Raw genomic sequence first — 26,141 nt, forward strand, 5'->3', positions numbered from 1 at the left:
TGTTTAAATTCAAGTTTAACTTGGTTTACATAAAATTGAAAACCCAGTTGCTCAGTCACAGAAGACATATTTGGCCTATGTGGCTAGTGACCACCATGCTGGATGGCAGAGATATATAACATCATGGAAGTTCTACTGGGCGGTGCTGTTTTATACAATAGTATTGTGTCTTCTCTCTTGGCCTTATTTATATTTTATTGTTTACTTTCTCATGATGCTGGTAAAATTCAAAATGTTCAATTAACAGGTCATTATAAAATAAAATGTAAACTTTATAACCATTAGTTGTTATGTATTTACCTTTAAAAAGGAAAGCCTTTAATATAGATAGTAAATAATAACTAGTGAAAAGACTAGTTATTATAAAATACTTTTCAGAAAACTGTGAACATTCAAATCTAGTCACATTTAAGAAATAATCACTGAACAGAATGTTCATCCCTACCTGTCTTCTGCTGATGTCTATGCTTCTCTCTAATTCCATTTTAGCAGCAGCCAATTCTTGATGATGATTATGCCGTAATAAATCAATTGCAGCTGCATGTTGATGGTTCAGTTCTGAGCGTAAAGAAGCTGGAATCCAAGGATAAAAAGAGGTTTAGCACATTTTTAAAAACATAGATACACTGATAAAAACTATAAGTGTCTCAGACTATTTTTAAAATCAGAACTCTTGTATATAGTCCATTAAAATTCCACAAAATTGTGTATGCCTCTTAAAATATTACATAGTAGAATATTATGGATTTGAGGTCATATCTAGCTTTGATAATAATTTTCAGCTGTTCAAATGGATCAAGATACTATATTTTTCTATATGCTTTCAGTTTGCAATTAAAGTACTAATGAAATAAAATGCTTTAAACTTTTCTCATTCGCTTATTAGAATAATAACATTTTAGAGTTGAATGGTACCATAGCACATATTTAGGAGGCAACTTCCCAACTAGGTAAGAATTTTCCACAACCTCCTTAAAAAAGATGTTAAACACTAGCTGGTGAATGCTTTTAGTGATTTGGAAGTCATCATTTTCATTTGAATTCCAATCTACCTGCCTCTTCATCTGGTAGCTTCAAATAAAATATGTAAAACATTTATTCATTTTGATATTTTAAAACTAAAATAAAACTTCATGATTTCATGTTAAATTTTAAAGTTGAAGAATGTACACATAAATATGACAAGATTAAAATCCATGCAAAATACCGAGCATCGCCTTTCCTTCATCTTCTAATTCAAACCGGAGGGTCTGAAGTTCCTGTTCCATTTCTATCCGGAAGCCCTCCATTGATTCTCTGTGTGCATCTGTCAATGACTGAAGCTCTGCTGAATGTTTCTGCTGTAAATGATTTTCAAGAGCCTAGAACAGGAGGAACATATTCAAATCATTATGTTAGAATACAGGAAGAAAAATGCAAATAACAAAATAATTACTAAAACTGGGTTATTAAAGTAAAGGCATTTTTAATTCATTTATAAGAAAATGAAATATAAGATAACCACCATTAGAAAATTAGTAGAGTCACTTCAGAACAATAAACTAATCTTGTTGAAACGAGTTTGACTCAATATATTGTATCTGACTTAGAATATAGACTCTTACCCTAAAGCAGTTTTCAATAAAGTCGTTTTCTAAAGCTGCTAACAGGTGTGAACCACCTAAAATTAATGAATAATTCTGTGTGCACAGACTCAGACACAGGAGAGACAGGAAGGAGGGCATTACTTGAAAAGATCTTCTGATAAGGAAAAAAGAGATGGGGTGCTTATAACTTCAACATCATCAATTATTTTGTAGCTACTTTGTATAGTCATTCTTTTTTACTGAATTTGGGAATAGAAGCAAAAGCTCTGTAAAGGGGTAGCTGACAAAATAAACTAAAGCTCTTTGTGTGATTAGTTTTAAAAACCTCTCCAGAGAGAAGACACTGCATGTGGCTAAGAAGAGGAAGACCTATGGCCACAAGAAAAAAAACAGAACTCAGGATACTTCAAGGTCAGAGACTGAACTTTGCCAGGAAGGGTTTATCTTACAGTAACCTATAACATGAAAGGTTTCTGAGAAAGATACCATATTGTAGCTACAGCAGCATTTCTTTAATCATTACTATAACCTGCTGTTTTAAAGATTAGTATTTGGCTAATTATATGTTCACTGTTTTAAAAGTGTTTTATTTCTGAAAAATAAAGCATATGTTTCTTTGGCTATAGGTAAAGTAGAGAACTTTAAATTTAGACATTACTTACATAGTTTGGCTGCCTAAGGACAGAAAATAAAATTGCAAAGAAAAATGATTAAAGTATCAAAAAAGTGAATGTGTAAAATTAAAGTACTGATATGAGAGCTTATGTTTATTTCAATTCACAAATGGTATCCAAGGAAAATAGATTTAGCAATGCAATCAGCTCTAACTTTTTTTTTTTTTTTTTGTATTTTTTTTCTTCTGAAGCTGGAAACGGGGAGAGACAGTCAGACAGACTCCCGCATGAGCCCGACCGGGATCCACCCGGCTGGCCCACCAGGGGCGACGCTCTGCCCACCAGGGGGCGATGCTCTGCCCCTCCGGAGTGTTGCTCTGCCACGACCAGAGCCACTCTAGCGCCTGGGGCAGAGGCCAAGGAGCCATCCCCAGTGCCCGGGCCATCTTTGCTCCAATGGAGCCCTGGCTGCGGGAGGGGAAGAGAGAGACAGAAAGGAAGGAGGGGGGGGGTGGAGAAGCAAATGGGCGCTTCTCCTATGTGCCCTGGCTGGGAATCGAACCCGGGTCCCCCGCACGCCAGGCCGACGCTCTACCGCTGAGCTAACCGGCCAGGGCCCTTTTTTTTTTAATTTATTGTGTTTACATAGGTTCTAGAGAGGCCTAACTTTTAAACAAAGAACTTCCTCAACCAGATTGAGAAACTTCAACTTACTGTCCAGACAAGTTAACTGTTTTTAAAAGGATAGAGCTTTCTTGTTTTAATTTCTTTATAACATACCGCTTCTTAAAATAGTGCCTGCTCCCACATAAAGAACTAAGAAACAACTTATGTCTGTAATGGCTATAAATATTGAAAATTATTGTGAGTAAAACTGTATTATTCTGTCAATCTTTATCTTAATTACCACAAGTTCCTTAGAAGAAATTGGAAAATACAGTGTTAAGAAAAAAACTATACCAAAATTAATCACACTAAGACTATGTCAAGCTAATATTTTAAGACAGAACTCAGTAATGAATATGGGGAGATTCCGGCATATATGATTAATCTAATAATAAATCTGTTTGATTTAAATCACTTTTGAGTGACCTGTTTGTATTACTACTTTTCATATAGCCTTTGGGCTGTATCTAGGGGATTGCACTATTTTAAAATGTCTATAATTTTATTGTGAGATTTGTACAATTTTTAAAAAGTGTGAGAAAAAAATCTGTTTTTAAAAAGTGTGAGAAAAAAATCTGGGTTGAAAATATATAAATTAATTAGATACATGCCATTTGTAGATCCAGCCTGAAAGAGAAAAGTTAAAAATTTGATGAAAGAGTATTATAAGTTCAAGATAATATTAAGTGATTAGAGTGGTTCAGGAGGACCGTGCTAAATTTATTTAATCAGTGTTAACTATAAGACAACTAGATAGACTATTAGTCTCATCATGAACTTGGCAATATAATGGAAAACAGATATAAAATGTTGGCCCTAGCCTAACCTGTCTGTGATAGTGTATAAACTAGATACGTTTAAATACTATGACCCCTATAGGAAGTCAAATACTATAAATTACATGGAAATAAAGCCACACATAATTTCTGGGAGCTAAAAAAATGAATTCTTAAGAATTTGAAGGCTAATTAGGCTGTTGAATTCTGTTTGAACATGTGTCACATTAAGCTTACTCTTTGTTCCTTTTCCTTCTCTTCTTCCATAGTTTGAAATGCAAGGACATGTGCTTCTTTTAAAGATTTATGTCTCTGTTGATGTTGTTCCTCTAATTCTTCAAGCTCTTGCGTAAGTCGTTGTCGTTCTTGTGTAAACTGGGCTTGAAGCTGCTGCAAAGAAGTCTGGGACTGGGAGAGCTGCATCTCCAGGTTCTGCTTCAGCAAGGAGATCTATGCCACAGAACAGACACAGTGAGGAATCAATACAAGGCATGTTTCACATACTGCCCATCTAGATCTATGCCACAGAACAGACACAGTGAGGAGTCAATACAAGGCATGTTTCACACACTGCCCATCTAGATCTATGCCACAGAACAGACACAGTGAGGAATCAATACAAGGCATGTTTCACACACTGCCCGTCTAGATCTATGCCACAGAACAGACACAGTGAGGAGTCAATACAAGGCATGTTTCACACACTGCCCGTCTAGATCTATGCCACAGAACAGACACAGTGAGGAATCAATACAAGGCATGTTTCACACACTGCCCGTCTAGATCTATGCCACAGAACAGACACAGTGAGGAATCAATACAAGGCATGTTTCACACACTGCCCGTCTAGATCTATGCCACAGAACAGACACAGTGAGGAATCAATACAAGGCATGTTTCACACACTGCCCGTCTAGATCTATGCCACAGAACAGACACAGTGAGGAATCAATACAAGGCATGTTTCACACACTGCCTGTCTAGATCTATGCCACAGAACAGACACAGTGAGGAATCAATACAAGGCATGTTTCACACACTGCCCGTCTAGATCTATGCCACAGAACAGACACAGTGAGGAGTCAATACAAGGCATGTTTCACACACTGCCCGTCTAGATCTATGCCACAGAACAGACACAGTGAGGAGTCAATACAAGGCATGTTTCACACACTGCCCGTCTAGATCTATGCCATAGAACAGACACAGTGAGGAATCAATACAAGGCATGTTTCACACACTGCCCGTCTAGATCTATGCCACAGAACAGACACAGTGAGGAATCAATACAAGGCATGTTTCACACACTGCCCGTCTAGATCTATGCCATAGAACAGATACAGTGAGGACTAAATACAAGGCATGTTTCACACACTGCCCCTCTAGATCTATGCCACAGGACAGACACAGTAGGGACTAAATACAAGGCATGTTTCACACACTGCCCATCTAAGGGGAAAAAGCATTTTAAAGATACTAACTATAGTAAAACAATTGCCTTAGGAAAGTATCTACTTAAAATGTTTACAACAGGGCTGCACGCGGCCCTGAGGCCATTTATCCACCCCTGCCACACTTCTGGAAAGGGCACCTCTTTCACTGGTTGTCAGTGAGAGGAGCACATTGACCATCTCATTAGTCAAAAGCAGGCCCATAGTTCCCATTGAAATACTGGTCAGTTTGTTGATTTAAATTTAATTGTCCTTTATTTTAAATATTGTATTTGTTCCCGTTTTATTTTTTTACTTTAAAATAAGATATGTGCAGTGTGCACAGGGATTTGTTCATAGTTTTTTTTTAATAGTCCAACCCTCCAACAGTCTGAGGGACAGTGAACTGGCCCCCTGTGTAAAAAGTTTGGGGACCCCTGGTTTACAATATACCATCAATACCTAATATTTAGGTATTAACACTTTCAATTCTAGTTTTAGTAGTTACTCTGAAAATAGACTATTTTAGTGGTATTACTTTTGTAGATTTTAAAGAACACTGCAGCCCACATTTAGAAATACAATGAACACGTATATTGCACTGCAATAAATAAATATTCACAATATGAAATAAAAACAAAAGAAAACTAATGTATTTAGTAGATTACGGTCACTTCAAAGAGATAATATGAAAAGTTAAACTGCTTATCTGTGAGGCAGTAATATTGAGTAGTTAGGACCATGGGTTCTGAGTTAAAATCCTAGCTCTACCACTTGCTTGTATCAACCCCTCACTGGGCTACATGAAAATGAAGAGTGTTACTATGCACTTAGAACAGCCTCTGGCAGGTAGTATCAATAAGTGCTCAATAAATGTTAGTCAAGATTATGTGAGGATGAAAAAGCTAGTATTTAAAAAAAGATTAGCAGTTCATAATTTAGAATCATTGTGATAAATTTTTATTATTTTGACTTTTTTTTTTTCATTTTTCTGAAGCTGGAAACAGGGAGAGACAGTCAGACAGACTCCCGCATGCACCGGACCGGGATCCACCCGGCACGCCCACCATGGGGCGACGCTCTGCCCACCAGGGGGCGATGCTCTGCCCATCCTGGGCGTCGCCATGTTGCGACCAGAGCCACTCTAGCGCCTGGGGCAGAGGCCAAGGAACCATCCCCAGTGCCCGGGCCATCTCTGTCTGCTCCAATGGAGCCTTGGCTGCGGGAGGGGAAGAGAGAGACAGAGAGGAAGGCACGGCGGAGGGGTGGAGAAGCAAATGGGCGCTTCTCCTGTGTGCCCTGGCCGGGAATCGAACCCGGGTCCTCTGCACGCTAGGCCGACGCTCTACCGCTGAGCCAACCGGCCAGGGCTTATTTTGACTTTTGATTTAATTCAAAGTACTTGCAAACCTTCAAGCTTTTTAAAAATCATAAGCATCCCATAATTCTCTAGTTATGTCCTTACAATAATGACAAGTGCCTTTATTTCACAATTGAAAATTGATTTGTCACTCCTTTTGAAAACAGATGTCACCCTTAATGTCTGCATTGCTTCTGCGTCTTAAAATACTTAAAATCAAATATTACGTGTATATATGTAATACATATATAATGATGAAATCATTTGTTTGATCTATTTCTTTTCCCCTGTACAGGAAACTGTGACTTGAAATTAGATAACCGTATTCTAATAGAAGTCTGAATCTAGTGGGATCTTAGGGGAAAGAGATAAAAAGTTGTCAAATGTGTTCCATTAAGTAACTTAAGATACTCTGTGTGTCACCAATGGCAACAGGATGCTTTAAAGTGACTTTTTGTAAGTGGGAAAGGACTTTCATTTGAGTGATAAAAGGCAGATATAGGCAGCCTCATGTTTCACAAAGGAAGAAAAAGGGGGAGAATCGCTTGAGATGCAAAATAAGAAAGGAGAAACTAGAAGACAGAAAAGATCAAAGGTGAGCAGCAGGAAATAGTCTAAGGCTATAGTGACGCTGGTGGATGACTATATGTCTGGAAGGTTTGGACAGTTATAAGTCAGGATCAGTTGTAAAGGTTAGCAGATGCCTTTATTTATTTATTTTCTTTTCTCTAGGTGAGAGGAGGGGCGATGTTAAGACAGACTCCCGCATGTACCCTGACCGGGACCTACCTGACAACTGCCATCTGGGGCCAATGTTCAAATCAACGGAGCTACTTTTAGCACCTGAGGCTGATGCTCAGACCAATCGAGCAACTGGCTCAGGAGGTGAAGAGGGAGAGAAGGAGGAGAAAAGCAGATGGTTGCTTCTCATTTGTGCCCTGACCAGAAATTGAACCCAGAACCCAGGACATCCATATATCGAGCCAACACTATCCACTGATCAGCACCAGGGCCACAGATGCCTTTATGGAGGCAGTCAAGCACTAGTGAGAAATGATACAATTGACACAAATGTTCAGGAGGAGAAAGGGTGGGAAAGAGCTCTCCAGGGAGAGGATTTGACTGGCTCAAGGCAGTGGAAAAGCCCTGTCAGTAGGGCTGGAGACAAGATGGATAGAAGCAGGGGCCATATTTGCATGGCTTGCTGGCATCATGGAATGATCCATTCAGTAAGAGTTGCTGGAGGGTGACAAGCCCAGCAGAAGCTCTATCTGCGTCCCATGGTTAAAAACTCCCTCCAGCCCCTGATGTGAGGTTCTGAGAAGGACCCTACCAGAAGGGAATCACCTGCATTTACTCCTGAGGTAACCTCAGACAAACCCAAATAGAGGAGTGTTCGCTAAGTGACTGGCCGGCATGCCAAAAATCCTAATGTTACGAAAGACAAAGAAAGTCTGAGATTGAAAAAGGCTAAAGACGTGATGACTAAATGTCTGCTGGGGATTGGATCCTGGCAGAAAAAAATTATAAGGGACATTTTTCAGACAATTGACAAAATTTAAATATGAAATGTATATTAAATAATAGTAATGAATCAACGTCTTGATCATTGTTCTGTGGTTATGTGAAAGAAGGCTGTTGTTTATAGAAAATACAGACTGAAATATTGATATTTAGGAGTGAAGGGCCATGATGTCTCCAGCATACTTTCAAATGGATCAGCAACAAGTCACAATAATAGTAATAAAAATGATATACACATAGGCAAAGAGAAATAAGCAGGTATGGTAAATATAATCATTAACTCTAGATCAGCGGTTCTCAACCTGTGGGTCGTGACCGACCCCCGCCGGGGTCGAGACCCACAGGTTGAGAACCGCTGCTCTAGATAAAGGGTATACAGGTGCTTCCTATTCTGTTCTTGCTGTTTTTCTATAGGTTTGTAATTTTTCAAAATAAAAGGTAAAAGACACAGATTTTCAATCTGTTTTAATGTATTTCAGAAGGCGTGACTCTGCCTACTGAAAGTTATATGAATTTTACTTAATGATTTCTACACAAACCTAAGGTTTCAGAGGTTATTTCATATGATTGGAGCCAAGTAGAACTGCAGCACTGACTCCATGCAATGCCACCCTAACACCTCTAAATGACAGCAGCACCCATGATTTATAGACGGAAATAAATCCCGTAAGTGTAAAAATTGCAGGCGAATGTCACAGCAACAGCTAAGAGCATACTTGTGAATTAGAAAGACCAAGAAAAATTATCCTCTGTGACTTCTCACCATTTTATGCAAAGAAAATCAGGATAAAATGAGCATTAAAGACAACCCAGGAAAAAAAATCATAAAAGGATAAAAGGCAACAAAATGTGTATTTGTGAACATTGATATGTAATTCGTAGAGTTATTTTCTTCCTAGCTAGCTGGTTCTTAAAATAAAGAAGGAACCAACCCTCTTCAAGACCAAAATCAGCTCTGGTCCCAGACCTAGCATGTGGACTCATGTGGCTGTCAAGTGACAACTTATTAGAACACATGTAGGAATGTTAGGAAAAGACTATGTTACATGTACAAAAATGATAGATAGTCAATGCTATTACATGGCCCCTGGTTAAGAGAGGAATGAAACCCACCCAGTGAACAAACTGCTCACCAACACATCTGCCCTGGTATGCATCTGTGTCCACCAGAAAAGAACAGGCACGTATTTCTGATTTGCACACAGGCACCATATGGGCTGGCTGTGGCCCTGGATAGAGTCCTCCAATTCAGTTGTGCACTTAGGTGAGTAAAGAGCTAATCAGTTCACACCAATGTATCCTACATTCAGCAATACCTATTATATTTCAAAAGTTCACTACATCAAAAAGAGCTCCTATGTTAATCTGACTACAGTTTGACTCGTAATTGAACTATCTAAGGATGAAACTTATGAATATAACATTTAAAATAAACGAAGAACCACAATAACATAATAGTTGCACTTTTGAAAATCCAGCACACTTTCAAACCTCCCAGTTTAAATAAAATATACTTAAATATTTTACTTAATATACTTTACCTTGAAAGGATTCCAAAGCAATACTTTATCATTTTAGGATAAATATTAAATCTTTTTCTCTATACTCAAGAAAATATAAAGTATGTACAAAGAGACATTATCATGCAATTTAGTGTTAAATATACTTAGATTAGATACTTTATATTAACTTTGAAAACACATCAAAGTAATATTAAGGCTATCTAAAATCTTTGGATTCATGCTCAAGACATTAACATGAATTATAAGCAGAAAGCATTTCTCATGCCATGCAGCACTGAAACTTATTTTGTTCTTTTCATAAATAAATTAGTGGAATTGCATTAAATTGACAGACTTTATTCAGCATGAAAATTATGAGGACTTTAAAAGACAAATAATGAGCAAAGCAATGTCAAATGAACTAATGTTTAACAGCTGAGTATAGTATATTGCATGGGCATACATTGGGGTGGGAAAAAGTAAATTTATAGTTGTCCATATGGAAGATAGTATAATAATTAGTAAATAATAATACAATAATAATCTGTTCTGTGTACTCACAACTGTAAACCTACTTTTTCCAATCCCTATGTTAATGTAAAATTTCATTAATTCAAAATAAAAGAGAACAAAGATAAATTTTACATTAAATAGTTTGGGCAATCTTAAGATGTTTATGACTGGATTATAGAAAGACATTTGTTGAACAAATGAATAAGAAACAGTAGTTGATTTAAATTATGTAATATATGGTATTGGTCTCTGTACATTTGTTATAATTTTTAATTTTAATGCTTATTGATTTTAAATAAACCAAAAAAGATCCTTATTTCAGAAAAACTTTAATCCTCATTTAAAAAATGCTACCATAGCAGTTTGGATATGAATTACACTCATTGATAGGTACCAGAAACTTTGCAAACAATTTTTAAGGCCAAATTGCACTGATATTAAGTACCACCTTATTTTATCCCTACCACTTAAAATACTGTTGATTTGTGAAAAAAAAGTGTTGTAGAAATTCCAAAACAACCAAAATTTAAATTAAAATACACATGGGCACATTTTTCTGAAGAAAGAAAAGCTCTCCCTAGTCCCTACCGAGCAGTGTCACAAGGATTCTGTGCCTCAACAACAATGCTGGAAGAACTCCCCAAGAAACTGAAACATCAAATGGGTGGATGACACAATGTCAACATGGAGCATGTAATTCATCACCTTCGGTTTTTGATGCACTGTTAGTGTTTTTTGCCCCCATCCCCAAAAATCAGTCTTGTTATAGAAATGAAAGAATACAGAAAGTAGACAAATAATTTGTCCTAAAAACATTTCATGAGATAATAAATATAATCTGTGGTTCTCAAACCTGTCTGTGTATCAGAATAACATCTGTAGATTTTATAAATATACTTGCCCAGCCCTGATCCCTTGATACTCTGATTTAGACGGTCTAGAATCAGTCCTGGGCCATCTAATATATTTTTATCCCAAATTAGCAATATAATGTGTTCATTGTGAAAAAAAAATAAAGATATGTTGAAAAATAAAAGGGAAAATCTAATTCATCCCCTTTCCTTGCTCAATCCCAATCGCTAAGGGTAACCACTATTAACACTTTGGTACCTCCCCAGATATAATTATTTCTCTCTCTTGAAATAATTGCCTGTTTTGTTTTCTGTTGCTATTTTTACTCCATCATGGTAAGTGGCTGGACTATTTTCACCAAATGTAGAGAGTACACTTGCCACGATCTGACACAACAGTGGCTATGTCTTATACACACAAGTTACTCTGGAGCCCCAGATCACACCTCAGGAGACCAGTGAGTGCCTAACATCCAAAGCAGCTGAGACAGACCAACAGGGCTGCCGGTTGGGACAGACATTCCATATGCACTGCACAAACAACACTTCAAATGTAAAATTGTGAAGTGTCCTGACCTGCAGGTGTCATTTGTGATGAAGTGGCTTTTCACACACCCAACGCTATGTACTTTCCTCCAAAATGAGTATACCCAAGGATTTATTTATCCATCGTTAATGATTTTTCCACAAGGGAGGCCAGGGAGCTTGTGTGTTTATACAATAGGTTTGTTTTTCCCTTCACAGTGGTATTCATAAAGTACACATACCCATGATCATTTATACATCCATGATCATTTCCACAAGGGAGGCCAGGGAGCTTGTGTGTTTATAGGTTTGTTTTTCCCTTCACAGTGGTATTTATAAAGTACACATACCCATGATCATTTACACTCTTTTCAATGACAGTACTGTCTTCCTACTGCAGGCACTGTTCCCCAAGCGCCAATCTCCCTCTTTCTTCCCTGTTAGCTAAGCTCTGGAATTTGTTCAGGGACCAAGTAGAAATACCTATCTTAAAGAAGGTAAGTGAGTCTCCTCGCACCAAAAGATGGACTATGACCGAGATAAGAAAGTCACAGAAATCTAACTATAAGGACATGTCACCCTGTTTTAGTTAATAAGCTAAAAGGAAGTGTATGGGGAATTTGGGGGAAAGAGTTTATTTCCTGATAAAAGTTAAAAAGCACTTGAGGAGAGTCTCTGGCATTAGCACAGTTGTTTAAGAACATGACAGCCGGAGCGGGAGAAGCCATGTTGCAATTATGACACAACAAACTTAAGTCAAATAGTTAACACACTGAACATGGCAAAGCAGAAGTGCAGAAAATACCTGCCTTCTAAATTAAATATCTTGACATCCTAAGCCACTGCTAACTGGCTGTTCTGCTATTTGTAGCCAAATGCTTCCTAACAGACATAATTCCAGAATATGACACACTATAAATTACTTTAATCGTTCCTGATGGAAATTTGGATTATCTCACCTAATTTTGCAATATTACAAATATTGCACACACACACAGACAATTCCTCCCAAACAAAAAATCAAATGGTGTGAACATGCACACACATGAGTCTATTGGAAAGCTGCACATCTCTCTCTGTTTTAGGTTTCACAGATGGCTTTAATGCACAGCAACAGTTGAGAACCACTGCCCTGGAATTCATAAAACTAAGATCTTCACTGCTGCTTTCAAGATAATCTTAAGGCAATATCTAGAGAAGTCTTCAGAGCCCTGGCCTTTTATTTATCCCCTGCTCTCAGTTCATTTTATGAGATCAAGGGGGAAAACAAAGGAGTATTTTTCTCAAGTAATATTATGTATGGCCTTCTCTACTGTAGCTTGTATCAATTTTTCAAAATATTGGCAAACTGTTTATCTGTGTCTTTTTTGAAGAAGGCTGTATGTAAATTATGAGTTTTTAAAAATAATTTATTTCTTAGGGCTGGGGTTTTGTGTGATAGGGTTCATTCATCTTTGAAAACAAGAAAGAAAAAATTTTAGAAAAAATAGGATGTGTAAATATAATTTCATTTTTCAATAAGTTATAAGTATGGAAGTGTGTTGAGCCAGAATATCTATCAATTTTGACAAGAAAGGTAAACAATTATTAGAAAGTTTAAACACATATTAATATTTAGTTCAATACTCTCAAATGTATAAAGCAACATTAAAAATTGCTAACACAGGCTTAGTAGAATAATTTATTACTATGTAATAATTTATATGAACGCTCACATACAATGTTTGAAGGTGCCTATTTTAATTTTTTTATGGTTTTCTCTTTTTAACCACTAATTAGCTATTTTTGAAGAGTCTAGCGAAGAAAAGTAAATTTAGGCTTGTGAAATCATGACCATTCTGAAAATATTCTGAATTACTCACAATTTTTTGGTATTTTCTAAGAAGACCTGTAAAGTGAGTTCTTTAATTAAGAGCCATATGATAGGCCCTGGCCGGTTGGCTCAGCAGTAGAGCGTCGGCCTGGCGTGCGGGGGACCCGGGTTCGATTCCCGGCCAGGGCACATAGGAGAAGCGCCCATTTGCTTCTCCACCGCCCCCCCCCTCCTTCCTCTCTGTCTCTCTCTTCCCCTCCCGCAGCCAAGGCTCCACTGGAGCAAAGATGGCCCGGGCGCTGGGGATGGCTCCTTGGCCTCTGCCCCAGGCGCTAGAGTGGCTCTGGTCGCGGCAGAGCGACGCCCTGGAAGGGCAGAGCATTGCCCCCTGGTGGGCAGAGCTTCACCCCTGGTGGGCGTGCCGGGTGGATCCCGGTCGGGCGCATGCGGGAGTCTGTCTGACTGTCTCTCCCCGGTTTCCAGCTTCAGAAAAATACAAAAAAAAAAAAGAGAGCCATATGATAGGCCCTGGCCCGTTGGCTCAGTGGTAGAGCGTTGGCCTGGTGTGTAGAAGTCCTCGGTTCAATTCCCGGCCAGGGCATACAGGAGAGGCGCCCATCTGCTTCTCCACCCCTCCCCTTCTCCTTCCTCTCTGTCTCTCTCTTCCCCTCCCACAGCCAAGGCTCCATTGGAGCAAAGATGGCCCAGGCGCTGGGGATGGCTCCTTGGCCTCTGCCCCAGGTGCAAGAGTGGTTCTGGTCGCAACAGAGCAACGCCCGAGAGGGGCGGAGCATCGCCCCCTGGTGGGCAGAGCGTCGCCCCCTGGTGGGTGTGCCAGGTGGATCCTGGTTGGGTGCATGCGGGAGTCTGTCTGACTGTCTCTCCCTGTTTCCAGCTTCAGAAAAATACAAAAAAAAATAAATAAATAAAAATAAAAGAGTCATATGATAATGCCTACTTGATGTCCCTAAGATATTTCTGTAATACATTCCCAAGTACCTCTCATCCTTAGTTGAAAAAAATTAGAAAGCTTTCATAAAGAACAGAGGTATCAATAGTCACATGTTTCTTTAAAACAAGACATGATAGAGTGGAAGCTTCTTGCATGAAAGGCTGAATGAAAACAATGTGCGGGGGGGGGGGGTAGATGTGACCCTGCTGAACAACATTCTAACAAGGTCATATTGTCTTTGCATAATAACAGAGTGAAGAACTAATCCTGAATGACGATGAAATTATTAAAGAGAATTAGTTAATGGTGATTTCATTGTTACCAACCCCTTTTACTTTTTCCGTAGGAGATGAATCAAAGCATTCCCATTCTAGTTACTAACAGATTTAACTTCATTCAGGTAGTTTTTAGTTTAATGAACATCTTTTCATATCTAATTATTAAGGGAAAAGTGACTATGTTGTTACTAATATACTGAAGTACAATTCATTTAATTTATACCTTATTTGGTTCTTATTTCTCTTCCAATTAGCACACATGTCAAAGAGTATTTATATAGCAATTATGTGCAAATTCTTACTATGTTCTATGTGATTATTAAAAAGAACCTCTAAATATAGCTTTATTTCACCAATATTGAGATAAATGAAAATGGCATTAAATGCATTTGTGTGTTTCTAATTATTTTTAATGTAGAAACCAAATATGAAAGATTGAATATGAAAGATAGAAAAAATTTCTCTTTTCTTGATAGTAAAAAGAAATTAGGGAGGTATGAGGAAATAGTTTCAGTCTAGAAGTATCAAATTTTCACTAGACTCAAAGCTTCAATTCCTCTAGAACAGGAACTGGCAAACTGTAGCCTGTTTTGTAAATTAAGGTTTACTGGGCACAGCCACATGGATTTGTTTATTCCGTGTGTCTGTGCTGCCTTCATGCTGCAGCTTCCAAGTTCACAGCTGCCACAGAAGCACAACCCACAAGGCCAGAGCGATTTACTAGCTGGCTGGCCCCTTGCAGAAAATGTATGCTCAGCTCTGCCCTTGTATATCAGTAAAAATAATCAGGTATGTTCAACTTTCTGTTCTTATTTTAAAGAACACCTGGGCATGGATTTGATGTGAAAATAAATCTCATTTTTTCTCTTCACATATAAAGAAAACATTTTAAATGAGTGTTTAAATGGAACATCGTTTTGAAGCTAACTTTCTGCATACTTGAGTGTACATAAGTAAAAACAACAGCTTTGCTAATTATTAGGAAAACGTTTTACCTCCACTTTAAATCTTTTAATAAGTATAACATTAAAATGTAAAACATGTTCTGAATCTTCTGAACTTTCCCAACTAGTCCTTATAAAGTCTTTTAATACTAGTTTTTTTTTTAAATAAACTAGCTTAACAAAATAAAAACATTTATATTTACTGCCAATTCTATGATAGTCAACTAGTTAATAGTTTTACAAAAACATTATTATATCTACAAAGTAAACATTAAAATAATGAATTTTATGTGTGAAATGTAAAACCGTGCTTGGCTCTATAATAAAATATATGCTTATTAATACAATGTGGTAGATGTATGCACATACACAAACAAATGGCTGAAAGTTAGAAGCTTTTATTACCCATATACAAAGCATATCTTATTGAATGCCAAAGTGTATTTTTTATTTAAGTTTAAGCTTTGAAGCAGTGATGATGTTTATGCAAATCAAAAGTGCAACATGCCCTTGTATACAAACTGTAAGTGCCGCTCACTTACATTGTTGATAGATTTATGCAAAGCTTCACCCAGTGAGTGCCGCTATGAAGAAAAGATCACAGGAATAAAGGGAAATGTTCAGAAATCAACTAAGTAAAAAGAAAGAGGGGATAAAAGGGAGAGTAAAACACAGAATATTAATTATAATATATTCAAGAAAAAATAAGTTGAAAATAGTTCTGAGAAAGAAATTAGACAAAGTGCAATTTAAGACTTACAGTCTAAGATAACAGTATGGTGATTACAAGAGGGAAAGGGGGTGGGGGAGGCAGAAGAGGGAGAAGGGGGATAAATGGTGATGGAAGGAGACCTGACTTGGGGTGGGGAACACACAATACCATATACAGATGATGTATTATAGAACTGTACACCTGAAACCTATATAATTTTATTAACCAATGTCACCCAAATACATTCAATAAAAAGTAAATAAACTTCTTAATAAAAAAAAAGAAGAAAAAAGACTTAACAGTCTAAATTATCTATAGTCCCTTAAAACAGTGTCCGATGTTTGCGGGCTAGCAGACTTCCTTATGCAAAATACCAAAGGCCAGAACATGTAAACCAAAGCTCAGTTTAAAAAACGAAGGTTATTGAAGGACCTGGAAGGTATATTATTGTTATCAATTCTTCCTAGAAATCTACAATATATTGCTTCAAAATATTGAAGTATTAGACATAGTACTGATGTTGGATCAAGAAGGATTTCTCTCAAGATAAATGAGCAGACAAGAGCTGAAACACTAACTTGACTGACTACATAACTCTGGGCCAGAAATAGGAGATTACCAATGAGATACGAAGACTTAATCACAATCTGGCTTTGTACTGGGAAAAGAAAAAAAAGGTGCTTTCATATCATTTTGAGCCTATTTTCTAGGACGTATTTGGGAAATCAGGGTCTGGGCTCCTTTCTCAGGTGCTCACCGGAAGTCTGAGTGACAGAGCCCTGGGAAGGCGGCTAGGCGCTCCCCCTCACCACAAACGTGGAAACAATGTGATTGCTGTTTCAAAGGCTTTACTTTTTTTTGCCCTCCAAAAATACAAAATAACAGTTAAAATTTTTATTACTAATATTAATAGAAAAGTTCCTGCAAAATGGTGTTTATTATTTTGGGCAATAATCAAATTTTCAGACAGAATATAATTATCTTTTTTTCCATAATGTGATTATTCCTTGGCATGTGATAAACTAAAGCCAGTTTTTATTTGGTAAACATAAGTTTTATTTTTAAACATTAGGTAACATTTTTAGTAAACAATTTTTTACTAATAACTTAGACCAGCGTATTTTAGGTTAGAGTTTACTAGAGTTGAAAACAGTAAGTTAAAAAAAAGATTAACTTTCTATTTGATTATAACTTCTCAGTGTAAACTTTCTCACACTTTCATACATATTGACAAAATCAATTTATTTTTTATCTTTTTGTTATTCTTCCTCATACTAGTAGTATTCTTTCATATACTAATGAGGCACTTAAATTCTCCAGACTTCACAGAACTTAAGAAAAATCAGAAGGATTTTTAGTTAAAGCTTTTTAACTCATTATAATTATCAGAACTGATATCCTAGAACTAAAATTTAATCTAAAATGTATGGTATTTGCTTATGAAGTAGGTTTTATTTTTCACTCTTTGAGGTATCATGATACAAATATATGTTGTTGAATATTGCTGAACCAATTAGAAAACTAACCAATATGACAAATCAGAGTGGCATGCCAGGTCTCCCTTAGGGGACTTAGACTTTATACACAGAAGTATAGTTGAATCTAAACTCAGACGTCACCACCTCTGTCATCATACTGTTGCAGGCCATGGAACTATTAAGACAAAAGGCCTGGTCCCTCGGCTGTGACCTGGGTGACTTACATCACAGACCTAGCTTCAGCGTCAGGAAAGGTGCAACTAGTGCTATTCAGTGGCAATACCATTGTTGGTTAATACATAAACAAAGATTTATTTATTCATTTAAAAATATTTATTAGAGTACTACTATATTCTGGGAAATATCATAAGCAGTGAGACAAACAGCTTGAATAAGACAGTAAAACACACACACAAAAAAACTAATAAGAAAAAAAAATTCATGATAATTGTTTAAAAAAGGTTGATAGAAAATGACTGGAGGTGATACCACATTGATGGCAATGACAGATGTTTTGAAAGAAGTGACACTTAATTGGGAATGAATGAAGGAGCCAGCCACAACATGAGATGGTTTTCGGGGAAGAGCATACTGGCAAATCGATCAGCACAAACACTCTGAGGTAGAAGGCAGCTGAGTGATGGAGTGATGGGCGGGGCCTATGTGAGAGGCTGAAATAAGATGGGAGACACCTGCAGAGCAAGATGGGTTAAGGTCTTGTTGGAGAATGAAGGAATCAGAATGAGAGGAGGCCATTTTCACAGGGCTTGGACTAGTCTTTAGGAGGAGAAATGGAAGGGATGGAGCTGGGTATGTTTTGGAGGTGGATAAGCAGGATTGACATTACAGGGGAAGTAAAAAAGAGAGAGAAATTAGGGTTGACTCCTCATGTTTTGTTTTGAGCATCAAGAAATGACAAGAAGTGAAGATGCTGGGATTATGGATGGAGAATGGGAATCAATACTTCTGAGTCAGACATGCTAGGTTTGAGATGCTTAATAGTCAAGTGACTGTGAGTTCAGGTAAGAGGTCAAGGCTGGATATAACTTTATTAAGACACTGACATATAGATGATATGTAAGTTGCAAGACTGGATGAGCTCACCCCAACTGTCTGCTTGAAAGCATACTAGATGAACTAAAACTCTATATGCAAAAATATTATTTGGCAAGCATTCCATGAGCAAGATCTATGTTAATAAAATTGATACCCTATAAAAGTCTATTAGTTTTAAAGCACCTTAAGCTTCTTGTTAGTTTTTGAGATGAGAGAAAGGGTCCTCATGAGATCTTCAAATGAGTGACAGTACTCAGATACTTCTCTATACATATGTCAGAAGTTTTATTCTTGAAGAATGAATATAATCAGACTTTCAGATAAGTGAGAAAAAAATAACTAAAGAAATTGTTTGGCCCTAGCCAGTTGGCTCAGTGGTAGAGCATCGGCCTGGCATGTGGATATCCTGGGTTTAATTCCTAGTTAGGGCACACAGGAGAAGCAACCATCTGCTTCTCTATCCCTCCCCCTCTTCCTGCTCTCTCTCTTCCCCTCCCGCAGCCATGACTTGACTGGTTGGAGAGCATCTGCCCAGGTGCTGAGCATGACTCCATGTAGCCTTCCTCAGGCACTAAAAATAGTTTAGTTGCGAACATGGTCCCAGATGGGCAGAGCATTGGCTCCAGACAGGGGTTGCCAAGTGGATCCCAGTCAGTGAGCATGCAGAGTCCGTCTCTCTATCTCCCAGTCTCTCACTTGGAAAAGAAGAAAAAATAAAATTTTTTAAAAAATTGCTGTATTAATTAGATATTTAAAGCTTTGCACATAAGAAACTACACTCTTAGGAGCAATCTCACTGTTTTAAACCTCAGTTTACTCATTTAGAGACTGGCACAAAATTTTCCACATTTACATTTTGCAAATGTATTGGTATATAAATACTGACATCACTGGATTACAATCTTTTAGAGGACAGAAATCCTGTCTTATTCATATTTTGCATCCAAAGTAACAAACTTGGTACCTGTCACGGAGTAAATAATGGTAAACAAATGTTTACTATATGTTTATTAGTGAATGACATGGACTTACATTACTGAGTTAGTTTTGACTATTCTCTACTTTATTTCTCCCCTTCCCTATAACAGAAGTAAACAGAAAATTTGAGATAAAAAGAAGTTATATAGAAATATATATATATGTACACACACATATATATTGTGCAGAAATCTGACAAAAGTCAAAAGATCCTAAGACTTAGAACTATATCCTCTCAGAAATGAACTAATGAGTATACTAAATACACTAAATATTTGTCCAGAAAATATTAATCTTTTAAAAAGAAAGGATGCCAAAGGGAATCAATATTCATTGAATGGTCCCTATCTTGTCCCACTCTATTCTATTCCCATATGCAGCAAGAAATGTGAAATTACAACACCTGAATAATTCCCACTACTGATTCAAACCTTTCAATAGCTTCTCATGGCTCTTTGGATAAAGTCCCAACAAGGCAAACCAGGTTCTGCACAATCATGATCAGAGCTCGCCTGCTTCCCCAGCCTCCTAGCCCTCTATCCTACAGAACAAATGTCTTGGGGGCTGCCAGAGGGCCTTTGCACTTACCTCCCCCTCTGCTCAGAGTGCTGTTCCCCTTCACAAAGCCTGCCTCATGCTTCTCTTCCAGGTTTCAGGTAAAGGATCCCATTGTCAGATAAGCCTTCCCCAAGTTTCCTGACTATGTTAGGTCCAAATGGTGCACATCCTTGTGTGCCATAATTGTAATGATTGTTATTGTTACTTCTATTTCCCTTCCTTTCCAGATTGTAATACTGAGAGGGAAGAGATCATTACAAACTCATTTCTGGTCTGACACAGTGCCAGGCATATCAGAAGCACTGAATTTTTTGCAACTGTCAAAATGTCAATAAATGCCAACAGACAGAAAAAAGTTGTCATTACTAATAAAGGAAATATCATTTACTAAATCCATAAATTCTTTGGAACAATATCTAATCTTACATTATAATTCAAGTAAAATGTTAAAGCTCAATAAAATATTTTTAAAAGTTAATATTTAATACATAATAGTATAATTTCTTTATATAAAGTATTTTTCTTATACTAATTTCTTTTTTTTTAATTTCAAGTATACTAATATGTACAGAAAAGCAACTCACAGCCTGAACCAAGATGACAGCAGAGTAGACAGATGCACACTCCAAGCTCATACCACCAAACTAGATTACAAATTAATTTCGGAACAATCAGCATGACAAACCAACTTTGGATTAAAAGAACAGGTCTCAAAAACTAAGGATCAAAGAAGAAGCCACACCAAGTCTGGTAGGGAGTGCTGAGGTGTGGTGGGCCTCCCCTGCTTCCAGGCACAAATGTAGGATGAGACTGAGAGCCCAGATGGGCTCTCATTACAAGGAGAAGTGCAGAGAATCGCTCACAGCCACTTGCCTGGGGACCTGGGAACGAGATGAGCTGAGAGGGCTGGCTTGTCTTCCAAAAGAAAAGTGGGAGGAGAGAGACAGACGGTGATGGGCAGAGGAATGCATGGGATGACCTGAGAAGCTGACTCATCCATAGCTGAGGGAGGGGTTGAACCCTCAACAGAGCACAAACCTTAAGTGGTCCCGGGTGACCCACCTCCGGAAAGCTCTCCAGCTCCAATTAGAGCAACAAGACACAGCTGAAAACAGGAAGTGAGGAGGAGAGGCAGGAACTCAGGACTCCATGGAGATTTGAGATACACCTCCCCATATTGAAATGGAAAAAGCACCTGCCCCGAGAGAAGCTGGCGCATATCCGGCCTTCAGAGTCTCAGGTTACACCTGGATACAGCTCCAAATAAGACCCTGCTAGGATCAGTAAACAAGACTACCAGTGAGTTAAGAAAACTGAGAAGAAAACAAACAAATCAAGACTTCAAAAAGGCTCTACTAGGTAAGGAGATCACAGTTGGAAGAAGCCTACAAGTCATAGAGAATAATGGGTAGGCAGCGAAGCATAAGTCATATGCTTCAATAAGATAAATCCTCTGATAAAGTCTTGGATGAATCAGAAGTAATCAAATTACCAGATGCAGAGTATAAAATAATGATGTTTGGGATGTTTAAAGATCTCAAAGCTACAATAGATGGACTTAATAAACACTTCAGTAAAGAAACTGAAAGCATCAAAAAGGACACGGAAATCATAAAGAAGAACCAGACAGAAATGACAAACAGAATATCAGAAATGAAGACTACACTGGAAGGAATTAAAAGCAGGCTGGATGAAGCAGAGGATCGAATTAGTGACTTAGAGGATAAGATAAGTGAAAGCATGAAAGCAGAGCAGCAAAAAGAAAAGAAACTGAAAAAAATCTGAGGAAACTCTAAGAGAGCTCTGTGACAACCTAAAGAGAAACAACATCCGCATCACAGGGGTTCCTGAAGAAGATGAGAAAGAACAAGGATTAGAGAACCTGTTCAAAGAAATCATAGCTGAAAACTTCCCTAAATTAATGCAGGAAAATGTCACACAAGTTCAAAAAGCACAGAGAATTCCATTAAAGAGAAACCAAAAAAAATCTACACCAAGATACATCATAATTAAAATACCAAAGCTAAGAGATAAAGAGAAAATATTAAAAGCTGCTAGAGAAAAAAGGGCTATCATCTACAAAGGAGTCCCCATAAGGATGACATCAAACTTCTCAACAGAAACACCTGAGGCCAGAAGGGAATGGCAAGACATATTCAAAGTAAAGCAGAACAAGAGCCTACAACCAAGACTACTTTATACAGCAAGGCTATTGTTTAAAATTGAACGAGAAATAAAAAGCTTCCCAGACAAAAACAAAACTCAAGGAATTCATTACAACCAAACCAATGCTGTAAGAAATGTTAAGGGGCCTACTGTACACAGAACAAAGGGGGAAAAGAATATAGTAAAAGAGGAATATTAACTTTAGAGAATAAAATGGCAATAAACAACTACATATCAATAATAACCTTAAATGTAAATGGATTAAATAATCCAATCAAAAGACATAGGGTAGCTGAATGGATAAGAAGAGGACCCATACATATGCTGTCTACAGGAGACACACCTCAAAACAAAAGATACACATAGACTGAAAGTAAAAGAATGGAAAAAAAATATTTCATGCAGATGGAAATGATAAAAAAGCTGGGGTAGCAATACTTATATCTAACAAAATAGACTTTAAAACAAAGACTATAGTAAGGGATAAAGAAGGTCACTACATAATGATAAAGGGAGCAATCCAACAGGAAGATATAACCATTATAAATATATATGCACCGAATATAGGAGCACCTAAATATATAAAGCAGATTTCAATGGACATAAAGGGAGAGACCAATACTATAATAGTAGGGGATTTCAATATTCCACTAACATCAATGGATAGATCCTCAAGAAAGAAAATTAACAAAGAAACAACAGAATTAAGGGATACAGTAGACCTACTGGATTTAACAGATATCTTCAGAACCTTCCACCCTAAAGCAGCAGAATATACATTCTTTTCAAGTGCTCATAGTACATTCTTTAGGACAGAGCACATATTAGGGCATAAAATGAGTCTCAACAAATTTAAGAAGATTGAAACCATATCAAGCATCTTCTCTGACCACAATGACATGAAACTAGAAGTCAACTACAATAGCAAAACTGAGGCCCTGGACGGTTGGATCAGTGGTAGAGCGTCGGCCTGGCATGCAGGAGTCCCAGGTTCAATTCCCGGCCCGGGCACACAGGAGAAGCGCCCATCTGCTTCTCCACCCCTCCCCCTCTCCTTCCTCTCTGTCTCTCTCTTCTCCTCCTATAGCCAAGGCTCCACTGGAGCAAAGATGGCCCGAGCGCTGAGGATGGCTCTATGGCCTCTGCCTCAGGCACTAGAATGGCTCTGGATGCAGCAGAGCAACGGCCCAGATGGGTGGAGCATCGCCCCCTGGTGGGCATGCCGGGTTGATCCCGGTCGGGTGCATGCGGGAGTCTGTCTGACTGCCTCCCCATTTCCAACTTCAGAAAAAGAAAAAAAAAAGAAAAACTGAAAAACACTGAAACACTTAGAAACTAAACAGCATGTTATTAAATAATGACTGGGTCAACAATGAGATCAAGGAAGAAATAAAAAATTTCCTTGAAACAAATGAAAATGAGCATACAACAACTCAAAATCTGTGGGACACAGCAAAAGCAGTCCTGAGAGGGAAGTTCATAGCATTACAGGCATACCTTAAGAAGCTAGAAAAAGCTCAAAAACAACTTAATCCTTCAACTAAAATAACTAGAAAAAGAACAGCAAGTAAAGCCTAGAGGAAGTAGAAGGAAGTAATAAAGATCAGAGCAGAAATAAATGACATAAAGACTAAAAGAAAAATAGAGAGGATCAATGAAACCAAGAGCTAGTTCTTTGAAAAAGTAAACAATATCAATGAACCCTTAGCGAGACTCACCAAGAAAAAAAGAAAGGACTCAAAAAATAAAATAAAATTAGAAATGAGGGTAGAGAAGTAACAACGGACACAGCAGAAATACAAAGGATTGTAAGAAAATAGTTGCAATTAAGAACTTACAAGTAAGAACTGTATGCCAAAAATTAGACAACCTAGGTGAAATGGACAAATTCCTTGTAAAATATAATCTTTCAAAAATCAATCTGGAAGAATCAGAAAACCTAAATAGACCTATTACAACAAATGAAATTGAAACAGTTATCAATAAACACCCAACAAACAAAAGCCCTGGGCCAGAGGGCTTCACAAGCTAATTCTACCAAAGATTCAAAGAAGAACTAACTCCTATCCTTCTTAAGCTATTTCAAAAAATTCAAGAGAAGGGAAAACTTCCAATCTCCTTTTATGAGACGAGCATAATTCTGATCCCAAAGCCAGGCAAAGACAACACAAAGAAAGAAAATTCATCAGGGTCAATATCCCTGATGAATTTAGATGCTAAAATTCTCAACAAAAAAATTAGTAAACTGGATCCAGCAATACATGAAAAAAATCATACACCATAATCAAGTGGGATTTTTTTGAGGGAGGCAAGGCTGGTACAATATTTGCAAATCAATCAATGTGATTCATCATATAAACAAAAGGAAGGAGAAAAATCACATGATTATATCAATAGATGCAGAAAAAGCATTCAATAAAATCTAGCACCCATTTATGATCAAAACTCTCAGCAAAGTGAGAATATATGGAACATACCTCAACATGATAAAGGCCATCTATGACAGGCCCACAGCCAACATCATACTCAATGGGCAAAAGTTAAAAGCAATCCTCTTAAGATCAGAAACAAGGCAGGGGTGCCCCTTTCACCAATTTTATCCAACATAGTTCTGGAAGTCCTAGCCACAGCAATCAGACAAGAAAAAGAAATAAAAGGCATCCAAATTGGAAAAGAAGAAGTAAAACTCATTATTTGCAAATGATGTGATACTGTACCTAGAAAACCCTAAAGTCTCAGTCAAAAAACTACTGGAACTGATAAATGAATTCAGCAAGGTGGCAGGATATAAAATTAATACTCAGAAATCAGAGGAATTTTTATACACCAACAATGATCTGTCTGAAAGAGTAATTAAGAAAATAATCCTCTTCACTATTGCAACAACAAAAAAAAAATACCTAGGAGTAAATTTAACCAAGGAGGTTAAAGACTTTTACTGAGAAAATTATAAAACATTGATAAAAGAAATCAAGAAAGATACAAACAAGTGGAAGCATATATCGTGTTCATGGGTGGGAAGAATAAACATCATTAAAATGTCCATATTACCCAAAGCAATTTATAAATTCAATGCAATTCCTATTAAAACACCAATGACATACTTCAAAGATATAGAACAAATATTCCAAAAATTCATATGGAACCAAAAAAGAACACGAATAGCCTCAGCAATCTTGGAAAAGAAGAATAAAATGGGTGGTATCACACTTCCGAACATCATGTTATATTACAACGCCACTGTACTCAAAACAACTTGGTACTGGCATAAGAATAGGCATATAGATCAATGGAACAGAACAGAGAACCCAGAAATAAACCCATACCTTTATGGACAACTGATATTTGACAAGGGTGGTGATAGCATACAATGGAGTAAAGACAGTCTAACAAATGGTGTTGGGAAAATTGGACAGCTATCTGCAAAAAAATGAAACCAGACCACTAACTCACACCATTCACAAAAAATAAACTCAAAATGGATAAAAGACTTAAATGTAAGTTATGAAACCATAAGCATCCTAGAGGAAAACATAGGCAGTAAGCTCTCCGACATCACTTGCAACAATATATTGTATTTGCTGATTTATCTCCATGCACAAGGGAAATAAAAGACAGGACGAACAAATGAGACTATATCAAACTAAAAAGCTTTTGCACAGCTAAAGACAATATGAACAAAATAAAAAGGCAAAGCACACAATGGGAGAACATATTCGACAATACGTCTGATAAGGGGTTAATAACCAAAATTTATAAAGAACTTGTAAATCTCAACACCAGGAAGACAAACAATCTAATCAAAAAATGGGCAAGAGAAATGAATAGACACTTGTCCAAAGAGGACATATAGATGGCC

At 37.4% G+C, this 26,141-nt stretch overlaps 1 protein-coding gene across 10 annotated transcripts in view; it reads right to left on the reverse strand.

The window, feature by feature from the left end:
- The window catches only part of FAM184A (family with sequence similarity 184 member A), a 136,797-nt gene that overhangs the window by 17,097 nt on the left and 93,559 nt on the right, over positions 1-26,141 (reverse strand). For 6 of the 10 annotated variants that reach the window (XR_010727683.1, XM_066248297.1, XM_066248302.1 and 3 more), the window contains exons 10-13: positions 15,877-15,918; positions 3,880-4,092; positions 1,208-1,361; positions 446-573 (exon numbers count right to left, since the gene is read on the reverse strand). Coding sequence is in view for 9 of the 10 variants with exons in the window: in XM_066248297.1 (XP_066104394.1) it covers positions 446-573; positions 1,208-1,361; positions 3,880-4,092; positions 15,877-15,918 (537 nt within the window). In the remaining variant the exon portion in view is untranslated. The remainder of the gene's footprint in view (positions 1-445; positions 574-1,207; positions 1,362-3,879; positions 4,093-15,876; positions 15,919-26,141) is intronic. The other 4 variants (XM_066248305.1, XM_066248303.1, XM_066248299.1 and 1 more) reach the window with 1 other exon arrangement.

The sequence above is a fragment of the Saccopteryx bilineata genome, chromosome 12 (assembly GCF_036850765.1).
Source record: "Saccopteryx bilineata isolate mSacBil1 chromosome 12, mSacBil1_pri_phased_curated, whole genome shotgun sequence".
NCBI lineage: Eukaryota > Metazoa > Chordata > Mammalia > Chiroptera > Emballonuridae > Saccopteryx > Saccopteryx bilineata.